Source organism: Fundulus heteroclitus, chromosome 7, assembly GCF_011125445.2.
Source record: "Fundulus heteroclitus isolate FHET01 chromosome 7, MU-UCD_Fhet_4.1, whole genome shotgun sequence".
In the NCBI taxonomy this organism is placed as follows: Eukaryota; Metazoa; Chordata; class Actinopteri; order Cyprinodontiformes; family Fundulidae; genus Fundulus; species Fundulus heteroclitus.
The window spans coordinates 12,946,859-12,959,224 of NC_046367.1; the positions used below are offsets into that span (position 1 = coordinate 12,946,859).

At 43.1% G+C, this 12,366-nt stretch overlaps 1 protein-coding gene across 1 annotated transcript in view; it reads right to left on the reverse strand.

Annotated features, from left to right (window-relative positions):
* Positions 1 to 2,898: 2,898 nt before the first annotated feature.
* The window catches only part of zmym2 (zinc finger, MYM-type 2), a 37,060-nt gene continuing 27,592 nt past the window's right edge, over positions 2,899 to 12,366 (reverse strand). The window contains exons 19-25 of the mRNA XM_012880073.3: positions 9,945 to 10,069; positions 9,679 to 9,859; positions 8,666 to 8,808; positions 6,929 to 7,043; positions 5,900 to 6,142; positions 5,614 to 5,746; positions 2,899 to 4,370 (exon numbers count right to left, since the gene is read on the reverse strand). Coding sequence (XP_012735527.2) covers positions 4,145 to 4,370; positions 5,614 to 5,746; positions 5,900 to 6,142; positions 6,929 to 7,043; positions 8,666 to 8,808; positions 9,679 to 9,859; positions 9,945 to 10,069 — 1,166 coding nt within the window. The 3' untranslated portion in view covers positions 2,899 to 4,144. The remainder of the gene's footprint in view (positions 4,371 to 5,613; positions 5,747 to 5,899; positions 6,143 to 6,928; positions 7,044 to 8,665; positions 8,809 to 9,678; positions 9,860 to 9,944; positions 10,070 to 12,366) is intronic.

Here is a 12,366-nt window from a genome sequence, read left to right on the forward strand (position 1 = left end):
TACCAGCAAGAAAAAGGTTTGTTTCAACAATCTGCTGCAATACTGAGAACCATGTCAGTCTTAAACTTAAAAACTTAATCCACCGTATTAAACACTTTCATTTTCTGACCCAAAAGCTTAGCTCAATTAAAAGTTTAAAAGTGCACGAATAAAAACAATAAATGATAAAGTGCATGTGGAAGCTGTGAAGCTTCATAAACACGACGACGGGCTGAAACAGCATTGCAAAGGAGTCTGGCTAGAAAAAAGGAAATCATTTATTAAACATAACCGTATCGGCAGAACAGCCCACACACATAGCATCGGATTCAGGTCACAATCACTCACTTTCACTATATACAGATAGGCACATTCACATTAGGCGTTAAAGCCAGCCACAGCGTGTACTGAAGGTCCAAACCAGCGCTAGGTTTGGTTGTTGCCTCTCAGTCCAGCAGGGGGAAAACAATTTAAAATAAAAAAAAAATCCGTCTGGTTTCCTCCGATCCGGCGTCCGTTCACCTGGAAAGCGTAAATGTTTGGATTTTAAGCTGCATGGGGACACCTGGACGATGATCTCCCTGGGAAAAGACCACCGCTGCAGGTTCAGACCTTTAACCATCATCTGGTGTCCAGAACAGCAGCGAGCGCCGCCCATCAGAGGAAGGTGGTCTGAGGGAAGCAGCGACCGAGAATACGCGCACAAGGCATGGTGCGCGTAAAGTCTCTGATAGATTTTAGCTCCGCAAAAACCAAAACCAAAATCTGAGCATTCATGGAAAACAGTTACAAAAAAGAATCTTTAAAGACGAGTAAAAACAAAAAGTACATAAGTCTATTGCAGCTGTTAGTTGATGAGCACACAAACATATTCAACCAAAAGACTGCTACAACAAAAGCTTTTACTTAGCAGTACTAGACGTCTAGAAAAAACAGGAAAATGGGACATTTATTCAAACTACGCTCATCCTTCATGGTTAACGGGATGTTTCACAGGCGATGAATGAAGACGAGGCGAGACGGAGACGTCGGCCACAAAATCCCAACACACGGAAAAGGGAAAGATGGAATAAATTAAAGGTTTCAGAGGGACTTCCAGCCTTGCAGGTTTCCCCCTGAAGGGCGGGCGTGTTGTGTCGACACAGAGCAACAGTCAGGGGTTAAATAATCTGGCAATGCTACATCACAGGAGTGAAGGTTACTCTGATGCCCAACAAACGAACGGCGCGTTGGAAGGCAGCGTGTCTCCTGCACCAGAGGCGGTCCAATCCGTCAGAGCGGAAAAAAAAAACAAAAAAAAAAAAAACTTTCCTGCCCTGGGATCAGAGCCGACCGAAGTCCCGGTGCAGCCAGACGGCAGAGCTGGACGAGGGGGAGCGGAGAGCGCCATGTTGGGGAGGGAATCAAAGGCAGCCTCGTTAATGGAGAGCTTATGCAGTTTAAAGAAAAAGAGCATATTCTATAACACCACCTTTAAGAAGACGCAGGAAGTGAACCCAAACACCTGGTAGGAAGTCACATTATTGAGATTCAAGCATTCATGTCCTGACAGTAATCCTGACACCTGGTTTCCTTTTTCTAACCTCGGAAAAAAACAGAGAGCCGAACTCTGATCTACCGAGCTGACACTGCAGAGAAAAGCAGCAACTTAGTTTCTTATACAAGAGGTTGATCCCTAAAGAAAGTGAGGTTGAGTCGGCTTCTTTCAGCGAGCAGAGGAACGACACGGAGATACAACAGAAAGGCTCTGATCAGTGAGAACGGTCGAACCCAGAAACTCAACTCAGCGCTTTTAGGTTTCCCCGACATGTCGGCTTCTACCGTCTATTGAAATGTAGGCGTCTGGTTGCTTGTTACGCCATCAATAATTAAACACATGCACCTGTACAGGCCAAAAGCCTAAGATTCAATTGTAGCTAGAGCCGTTTAAGAGAGTGATGAACAACGCAGGGCATATTAGGGAAATCCTCCTGTCTGAACTTCACCTGCTAGTCTGAAACGTAAATCCGATCAGTGAACGCACAGACGCTAGCGCAGGGCGCGCCGACAACTCTCTGGTGAGGAGGTTGTTACTCAGAAGTTGTCCGCCATTTTCCAGATCGGTGGATTCAGAGGAAGCGCAACAGATGCAACATGGTTCTGGAAAAGAAAGGCTTCCCTTTTCAAACAAGGCGGGAGACTTCAGCAGATAACAGGAAGCTGAAGGTATCAGAGAAGTTATAGTTTTATCCTTTTAAAAAAAATTTAAGTAAAGGGATTAAACATCCTGCAGCACACAATGGCAGTCATTTGGAAATCTGTTTAATGAAGGTCCACTGACTCTGGAGACAGAGATAGCTGTAAGTAAAGATAATCCTTTTAACTCTAAGACGAGATACTAAGGAGCTAAAAAAATGTCACCTACCCTTTTCTTCATTTTATAAAATTAATGAAACGTTTAAGTGCAGAGCTGTGCAACGCGGACTGCTCTCTCCCTCACGCGATGTCAGCGCCAATAATCGGTCACAGAAGATTTCTTAAGGCTCGTTTAAGCAATAATGGAGCGAACGATTTAACAATTAAACGCAACACTACGATAAATCACAACTTTCCCTGATCAAATATTAACCTGGCCGACGCAGGTCATCGTGGATGGACCGCGCCATAAGAAAATGGCTTTTGATATGGTCCGCATTACACCTTCAGATGTACAAAAAAATATATACGTTTTTGCTGCATTTTATCTTGTAACGGCAAAAACGGGCTTAGGCTGTAATTCTTCTTAGTTAGGTTTTTAAATCTATACATCCCTCTGTCCCGGAAGCATTAAATGCTGACTTAACTCTGATTTGCTTTTTTTCCTGTTTTCTTTCATCCATCAACTCCCTAGTGTCAAGAAAGGTCAGCACTACCCAGAAAGTAAAAAAAAAAAAAAAAAAAAAGTATTTTTACTTTTAATAACTTTTAAAGGAGGAAACACAATTTACTAAAACTGGCATAATTTGGCCAAAGCTTCCACAAATCGGAAAGATCGGAAATTGGCCGCCACAAAATACCCGATCGGTACATCTCTGATCTCAACGTCTCCGAACAGGGGATACAGTACACCGTGCATGTATTATTATTATTGATACACAACCAGTTTACTGTCATAATGGGATCTAACAACCAGAAAAACGACACACTGTGTGTCAGTGTTGGTGGACTAACAGGGCGAAATTCTCTTAAGGAGTTAATCTATGAACACGTTAGTATAAAACCACGTGGGATGAGAATACGGACTTTAAGAAGCCAAAAACCCTCAGAATCTCAAAGGTGATCCAATTACTGCTGTAATTAACGTGTCATGCTCTCCTTTATATAAAACACTGCAGAGAAAGCGAGGCCTGTCCCCCAAACCAAGTGTTTCACAACTGAGCAAATTAAACGCAAAGATCCAATGTGGACTTTGTTTTTCTTGGATGTTTTAAACTCAATATGCAAAATTAAACATGACCAAACATTGACGCCATTATTCTTGCAGAAATGGGCCCTACTGAACTGAGAACGTGGTTCTCTCTCCCCCTTCACCTTGTGGTACTCTCCTCACACTTTCTTTGTGTGTTGCTGGTTTTTAGCATGAACTCATTCACTTCTCTTGTACCCAATGTGCTGCTTTCTGCTCTCCACCCAGTGACGGTAAAAAGGACGTGAACGTGAAACAGTGATTCCCTTTTTGGAGGCGGCCTGAGGGATGATTGGTTTGTTTCCTATATCTCCGAGCTGCTGGACTGAAAACTAAAACCTGCATCTCAGAAGTGTGTTTTTGAAAAATATCCTGATATCCCTTCACACCCACACCCATCTCTAACTCTTGTTTGGGCGCATCTCATGGTCTGAAGAAGCTCCAGCTCACTACTTTATATCATAAAGTCGTTGCTCTTGGTTCTCCTACGTGGCCGTGCTTTTCCACCACCTTCTGAAATCAAAGGTTATGTCGTCTGCATTCCTTTTTGAGGCAGAAGCAAAAGTCTGGGCTGCTTTTCACCACCACTGTAAGCATCCTCTGCTTGCTGTGGGTGTCCCTCGCCAGGAGGAAACAATAAGTCACTAAAGTCGGTGAAGAGACGAGGATAAAGGGGACATGTACTACTAGGTTACCCTACGCGTTCTTCTCAGGTTCTACTAAACAAAGTTCAAGCCGACGCTACTCTCCTCCGACTTCTTCCCCGTGGTCCTCTTCGTCGTCGTCATCTTCCTCCAGGAGTGGCTTGTCTGTGTAAATGTCTCTGACCAGGAGGACTCTAGTCAGGAGGCTTTCTAGGATCTGGCGCTCCAGGGGAGCCGAGCTGAACCACACCGGGTCGCTGGGGCTGCAGGCGGGATCCGGCTGGACGTAGAAGACGTCGAGGCGTTCCCACAGCAACGGCGGACTGGAAGGAGGACAGGAGAGGAGCAGAATAGGGAAGGCAAAACCAGGGGAGATAGAAGAAGACGAAGAGGGCGGGAAAAGAAAAGACAAAAACGAGCAGACTGTTAATCTGTTCCAGAAGATGAAGAAATGTTAAATAAAGCAACATTTTAAGTCCTCATATTTTCTCAGTCAACAGTGAGGTTCAGGATGTGAACAGCAGAGACTTCTAATCACAGGACTTGGGGACCAGCAGCGAAGACGCTTCAAGTTTAATCAGCTTTTTCCTACCAGCTCCGCCTGCGTTTTAAACCATGAAAACTTAATTCATATTAAATTAGTGCTGGAGCATCAAAGGCAGCGTTTTCACTATGAGTTCTTGGAACTTCACTGTCAGAAGCACCCCCTTTCTACCAAGTTATTTCCCCTGCGGGCTCTAAACCCAGACCGTTCCCGTAGATGACGGCCCCTGGCGCCCTGCGGGTCCTCATCCTCCTGAGAGTCAGGAAAACGGTTCTCCCCCCACTCTGACAGATGAGATCAGAAGCAGCTTCTCCACAGACTGCCACTCCAAACGGAGAAAATAATGCAAATGTAGAGGGGAAATTGAAGAAACTGTAATAATCCCAACTCACTCTCTCAAGAAAAGAAAGATCCTACACTTTTCCTTTGCTCACAAGAAAAAAAAGATGCTTTGGCTGCTTGGGTATATTTTAGATGATCAGAAACAGAGATCATCATCGTTTTGAAACCAACCAAGAAGCAAAACTCACTCTTATGTACGTGAACTAGCTAAATAGATAGCCCAACTAACCAGATAATTTTCGCTTCTTCTAGTTACTTTATAGAGAGCAAAACAGCAATAAATCATAATATTCTGTACAATAAGAACTTAGATATGATACTAAACTTAGCAGGTTTTAATTCTATATGTTGGCTTAAATTAAATATAAAAAAAATCTTGGACCATTACTGTTACTATTATAAACAACAGGGATAATTTGAACAGGAGCAGGAATAATTGAGTGTTTTAAATAAAATCAATGTGCTCATGGTAAACCCCTTTACATTTTCTATGGTTTTTTTTACTCTGGGTTATCGTGCTCGGAGGATCTGGGCCACGCCTACTTGAAGGCAATTAAATGCAAACTACCTCTTGATAAAAATGGACAAATGTCTGTTTTTCACGCTGCAGCTGGAACTCATAATAAGATAGCCATGTGGGGGGAAAAAAACAGACTAGCAGTGAAACGAAGCATATTTACCACTTGGATCTATAGAGCTCATAGAGACGACACTCGTGCTTCTTTACTGGGCAGCAAACAGAGCCGTCGTTTTCATCCGGTCCGTCCTCGTTCAGCTGCCGCTTCCTCTTCCTGGATTCTGCCTCCACCTCGCCTACAGATCGAGATGAAACAAAACTCGCCTTTTAAAAAGGCGTGTGTGGCAAAAGCAGCTTCAAACAGAAATCTTGACCCTGCTGCATAAGAAGCAGATGAAACCCTAAAGTACCTGAGTGCACGTATGGCCTTTCCATGTTCCCAGCCTTACCATGGTGGTCCTGAGAGATGGAGGGCACGCGGATGCAGATGGTGCTCTCCTTGCTGACAGGATGGATGGTGTCGGGCCCGTAAACGTTAGCGAAGGAGAGGCGCAGGTGCTGCTCCACGGTGCGCAGGCCAAAGTATTTGGTGTTGAGGTAAACCAGAGAGCGGAGCAGGGAGGCTGGACTCTGCCCCCCGAGGTGCTGACTGCTCCACAGGCTCTGCTCCTCCACTCGACCCCACAGTGCGCCTGAACAAAGCGCTCCAGTAACCATTCAGGGACTCAAAAAACCAAACAAGCATGCTTACTGTGCGACGGAGCAAAGGCTGAAGCTGTAATTCCTGCATGTCCTCATATACGTTTCTAATGCAATCACAGAGCATCAGGATGTGAACAGCAGAAGAGGTTATAATCACTGGACATGACCGCTGACCGGCACCGGTGAAAGCACCTCTAATGTTGCGTTTCATTTGCAGTGGGAACTGGGAAATTCTGGCTTTGATCGGGGGAAAAAAAAAAATCGACCAATGGCTAATAAAGTCGGACTTTCCCCTCTGGAAAGTCTGAGACATTTTTAAGGCTCATTGTCCAATATGGCAGCTCCTCACATTGACAACAGCAAACTAATGAACAGCTGTGAGAGCGCGTCTAAAATCAAAGTAGCTGCTAGAACTCTGAACCGAACAAATTGAAAGGGGCCTTTGCATGTGGAAAGTACAACTTTAAAGGACGTTTGAAAGAGATCCTACGAACAAAAGATTTCCTGTCCGTCACCATATTGGAATCCTAATCTTTTTAAAAAAAATATTATTTTGCAATACTGGCTTCTCCAACTGCGTTAACTGGAACGCTGTTTCCTCGGGTTTATCCCATCCCCGACTCCCATTTTTGATTTCCGAGCCAAATGTAATGCAACATAAATACTACTATAAATCTTAAACCAGTCATTGCATTTAAGGGAATAAACTACGACAAACGTGATTTTCCAGAAGCTTAACATTTGGTGTGTAGAGCACGGCTTCTGGCTGCTCTTACCATCAGGAAGCACGCTGGGCTGCCAGTCTTTGAGCACCTTGTTGAGCTCCTCTCCAAACTGCTGGTAACACGGGTCACTGAACAGATCATCCTTCCGGCCTTTGGCGTTAAGATGCTTTAAACAAAGAAAATCTGCCATCAGTACAGCGCACATGGTGATCTGAGGCCACCTAAAGCAACGAGGCTTTAGTGTCCTCATAAAAAAAGATCAACATCACAGTTTTTCAGGATGTGAACAGCAATAGATATAATCACTGGACACGCTAACGAGTTCATTTAAACCTGTATAAAATCAAAAATAAATACGATCAGACACAAATGTTCTAAACAAAGGGAGACCAAATGCAGCCAAACACAGACCAACAAACTCCTTCCGGAAACAGACAACAACGCTTCAAACCAATTCTTACGTTTTCCTGTAAAAAAAAATCTCCAAATGGCGATCTTAGAGAAAAATGTGCTCCTCCCAGCAGACACGCGCTGACCCTCACATGGATGCAGAGGAGGAGAAAGGCTGTGCACCAGCAAAACCGGTCCTACTAAAAACACGCACCCTAACTTTGGTTCCTACCTAACAGGCACGTCAACCAAAGCTATTTTACTGTCTCAATTTATTTTATACCAGTTCTAAAATTTAACAATTTAACTTATTTTTCTTAAACATTACTGCAGGGATGGATACAGCTAGTAGGATTAAGAAAATTGTCTGTTTCTACATGGTATACATGCTCAAATCTGAAAAAAAAACAAAAAAAAAAAAAAAAAAACTTATTTCACTAAACGTTTATTAAAACAAGGGAAATAAAATAGTCCTGAAGACTAACCATAATTGTTTGCCGCCATGTGATGTAAGTGCTTCAGTGGGTTTAGGGGGCGTAATTATAATAAACTCTGTTTATGTAACCAGCTCAGAAAGAACAAGAACATTTTTCTTTTTTTATATCAAACCAAGAACCTCCATCTCCTTTTTTTGTTCTTAACATTAAGAATAAATATTTCACAAATAAAATTGTTTTAAAGGGTCTGTTGCCTTTCTAGGATATCTCTGTGCGAGTTTGGCATCAATAAGTGATGCAGTTTTCTGCACAGAGCCGCCTCTAAAGTGGTCCTAATTAAAACCTTGGACTGAACTGCTATCTCAACTCTTGTGCTTTCCCAAATGAAGTGAACGTTATATTCTGGTTTGTTGCTGGCCAGCACCACATGGAAAGGCTTTTTAAAATGCATGTAAGACCTCTGACTTTTCTGTCTCTGTCCTCTTTCATCAACCCGACATGCTACTACAACACAAACCAGTTCAAAGCAACGGAGACATTCAATATTAATTTAGCCAGGGGTTTTATTATTAAGATGACGTGCCAAGAGATGCTGCCGTTCCTCCAGTTAGGAGAAGCAACAAAAATTGTTTATTGGTAAAAATGAAGCAATTAATAATAGTCTGTGTGATTTAACCCAGGAAGTCCTGGGAATCATTCAGATTTTCTTCATCTGAGGACAAAGTTCTATCCCTTTATCTCAGTAACAACCAATCGACTCTCTACGTTACATGTGAAAATGGTTGACATGGCAACGGTTTACATCAGCATTTAAATATTTCTGCACAACTCTATCAAATTTCCAGAAAACAACGCCAACGCCTGTGCAATCTCACGCATGGATGGTGTCAACCCATCTACCCGATCTGCACCGGTGGTTTTTGATTTGTGAAGAAGGGTTGTTTATTCTGGGTATACGGACCTGCTGGATTCCCAGACAGAGGTAGAGGATGCTGTCTGGAGAGTAGCGCTCCCCGTTGGGCCTGCAGACTTCCCTGACGAATCGCGACAGAGCAACATTCAGCTCGTCTGCGTTCAACGACAGCAGGTTACTTCTCGACCGTGCTGCAAGAGATGGAAATCAACAGAGGCTGTTACTACAAGCAAGCTTTAGATTGAGGGAGGCATATTGAAAACATAATCAAGGAATGCATGTGCTTTGTTCCAAGTGAGACGTCTTCAACAACTGCATGAAATTCCCTGTGGTAGTGGTTGTTGTCCCTCTCCTAATGCCCCTCACACCCATTCAGGAACGCAAACTCCTCCACCACCCTGGAAAGGTCTCCAGCTCACTAAGTGTTTATATGCGTCAGGGGAGTGAATAGGAAGGGTGGTAACAAGTGAAAGCAAGAGCATAACTGAGTTAACTAATGTTCTGAAAACACAATTTGAAGGTAAATAAATGACTAAATAAAAGCAGCACTGGGCTTATCACTGGGGAGTGTTTCAGATTTCCTAAACTCTGACCTGGAACAAAAAACAAAAAACTGTTTCGTTGCCAGAACACCGCTTGACATACTGCCCCCCTAAAGGCTGCAGTGCCACCATTTGGTTACAACACCTGCGTAACGAAAACTATTTTTAACTCTACAGGCTCACAGCTACAGATATGTAAAAAGCGCAGTTTGGTAGCACACAACCATCGATGTTTGTTTACCAAACGAGTTCCCCTGCATCCTCCGCCGCGGAGGACGGTCTGATGAAAAGAATGCGAAGCAATACCCTCAGATGTGCTGTGAAACATCCGGGACTATATTCTGGGTTTGACAGGAAAAGGATTACTAATGTTATCTCAGTAGGTTCCATCCAATTTTCCTAAATGACTAAAATGTGAAAAATTTTAGCTTTTAAGTTTTATAACATTTAAACGAGGTGGGTTTTATAATCCGTATCCTCCACAAATCCTAAAACCCAACGATGCTCAAGTCGGCTCACTTTGTTTGGAGGTATCCTTTTCTTTGGTGTCTTCTGATTGGTCGGAGAGGGACAGCGCCCAGCGTTTCCAGGCATTGATGCCGTAGCGAGATTTAAGGGGCAGCGATCTGCCTTCTAGGTTGCTATTTGGATGTGATGGAGAGGATGAAGGCAAATCCTCCACGGCCTGCCTCTTATTTCCCTGAAACAGAAGCATCACAGCAAAATCAAGCCGAGCCGACGAGTGAAATAACACAGTTAATATGTACATGGGGGCGTCTGCATACCAGTTTCCTGGGCTTTGGTTGAGGTCCAGACTCCTGCGGCTCCTCTTTCTCCTCTGCTAGGACGGGAGGCAAAGAAAAGCCCATGTCCTCGTCCATTCCTTCCAGCACCGGAACAGGCTCTGAGGCTGAGGCAGTTCACAACATGTGTTGGATTATTCACTGGTTCATATTAAATGATGGTATTAGAAATTAGTTCACATCAGGATCCAGTTGGCTAATTCTCTGGAGTCAAAGTCCGTCATTTATTTCAGAAATTTCTGTTTTCGTGTGCAGATAGACTCCCGTCCCAAAAGAGCTGAACATCGTTTTTCATCGTGTTGAAGACAGCAAACATTTGGGTTTGACATCAGAAGATCAACATTTTGTCTCTGAGGGCAGAATCATCGAGTAACAGAGGACTAGACGTTTAGGTGACAAAAACAACTTGTATACATCGACTTAAAACGGATCAAAGTGAAAACAGTTTGTGTCAATTCAAAAAGCGCAAAATGTGTTTACATTCTTCTTCTGTGGTACTTTTGCAGGATTTCACTGCAGTATCGTTTGTCTGTTGCTGGTTTCAGCCTATCAGTCTCTTCTTCAGCAGGTAAAATACGTGTTAAATACATCATATTTAAGTCTAGATACTGATTAGTCCAGTAAAAAAAATCCTGGCAGCGTGTTTTGGATCCAGAAGAAGCCATACAAGCCAAAGACATGACATTATCTGCGTGTTACTATTGGGTTTTCACAGTTGAGCTTGCATGTTTGGGGTCATGGACAGAAGCTTTCCCCAAACTTCAGCTTTATGGCGAAGGTTCGTTTTTGTCCCATCAGTCTATAAAACGTTGTCCCAGAACATCTTTAGGCTCATCTCTGTGCTTTTAGGACAATTCCAGTTTGACATTCTCATTCGTCTCGCTAAGGATTGGTCAGCATGTTCGGTTGAAGCCTCTGTGCTTTTGTCCATAAAGTGGAGGTTTTTGGTCATTTCAAAATTTTTTATTTATCTTGCAATCTGTCAGTCTACAGCTGCGGGTGTCTTCCCTTGCCTACCTGTTTTATGTCGGTCATGCTGAACCCCAGAGGTTTCTTTCCTTATCAGCACGTGTCCAATGTATTAAGTTTTACCAATGTTTGTGCAAAAGGCTCGGATTGACGTCTCATCTTCTCTCGATGTCACCATTGCTTGTTTTAATCTATAAATAGTTTTCTGGTTTGCTTGTTGGTTCCATCTCTAATCATAAATGCAGCCTCTGCAGGGAAAACCCAACAGAGAGGCGGCATCCAGCCATAATTATTGTCATCGCTGTACCAGGACAAAATCATGGCGACAACAGACGCCGGCCAGGCACTCCTAATCTTTTGCGAATCTAAAAATCTGTTGTTCTGTTACAAATAATGCTCCGTTCTAAGTTTTTTGCCAGATCCAGGAGTGAATACCAGGAGAATTGATTATGTTTTCTCTTAAATTCGTGGTCTGATTTGAAATCTATGGTTGCGGTTTACAGCGAGAGAGAATGAATAGCGAACCGCCTCGCTGCTCCTGCATTCAGGCCGGACCCCGTGGCTCACTAACAACCTGCCAAACGGTCGACTCAAACAATATACGAGCAATGGGGGAGGATTAGCTGCCCAAGATAATCCAATATATTGTCAATTACGCTCCAAGAAGGGTTTTTTCTAACCTAATTTTAAAGCTAAATGATGAGATAGATCTCCTTGGCTTCGTAATGACTTTCCCAATCCCTTGACAGACAAGCAAACCTTAAAACATGTGCTTTGACGGTGCCGATAAAATACACAAAGGAGGAAAAAAATATTCATCTCAATTGTTGCACTGGACTATCAAAACAATAAATAAAAAAAACACAGATTCGGATGGCGCCTGATAAAAGCTGTATTAGGTGACAAACTAAAACAGGGAGAATCAGGGAGACGATCACAATGGTCCTTGGAGACAAAGTGATTTCATTTTTGCCGGTGTCCGTCCACGTGCTTTACAATTAGAAACCTGGACAAATCTAAATAAATGAGCCAAAAGGGGTTAAGGTTTCAGTTGTTACTCAGCAGATGAGTTAATAGTGTTGCGTTGAGCGCAGATCTAATTAAACAGATCCCTGAAACTTGGACAGGTCACCCTCACAGCACAACGATTTGGCCAGCAAGGCATTCTGGGTGTCATGTGTTAATCGTTATTCTGTTCAACTCCCAAAGGACCGCAGGCTGATGCTAAAATGTTTGGCTCTTGTGAAATCAGGAAGAGTTTGGCTTGATTACGACAAGGCCTTGCAAAGGTACCCTTTGAAATGTTGTCCAATTTTCATCTAAGAACCACAAACGTCAGATATTGGAGTTTTACGTGATTTGTAACGTAGAAGAAAATAGCATTTGTCTTAAAATAAAGCCATCGATGAAACAAAGTCATGGGAAGTCCCACTTG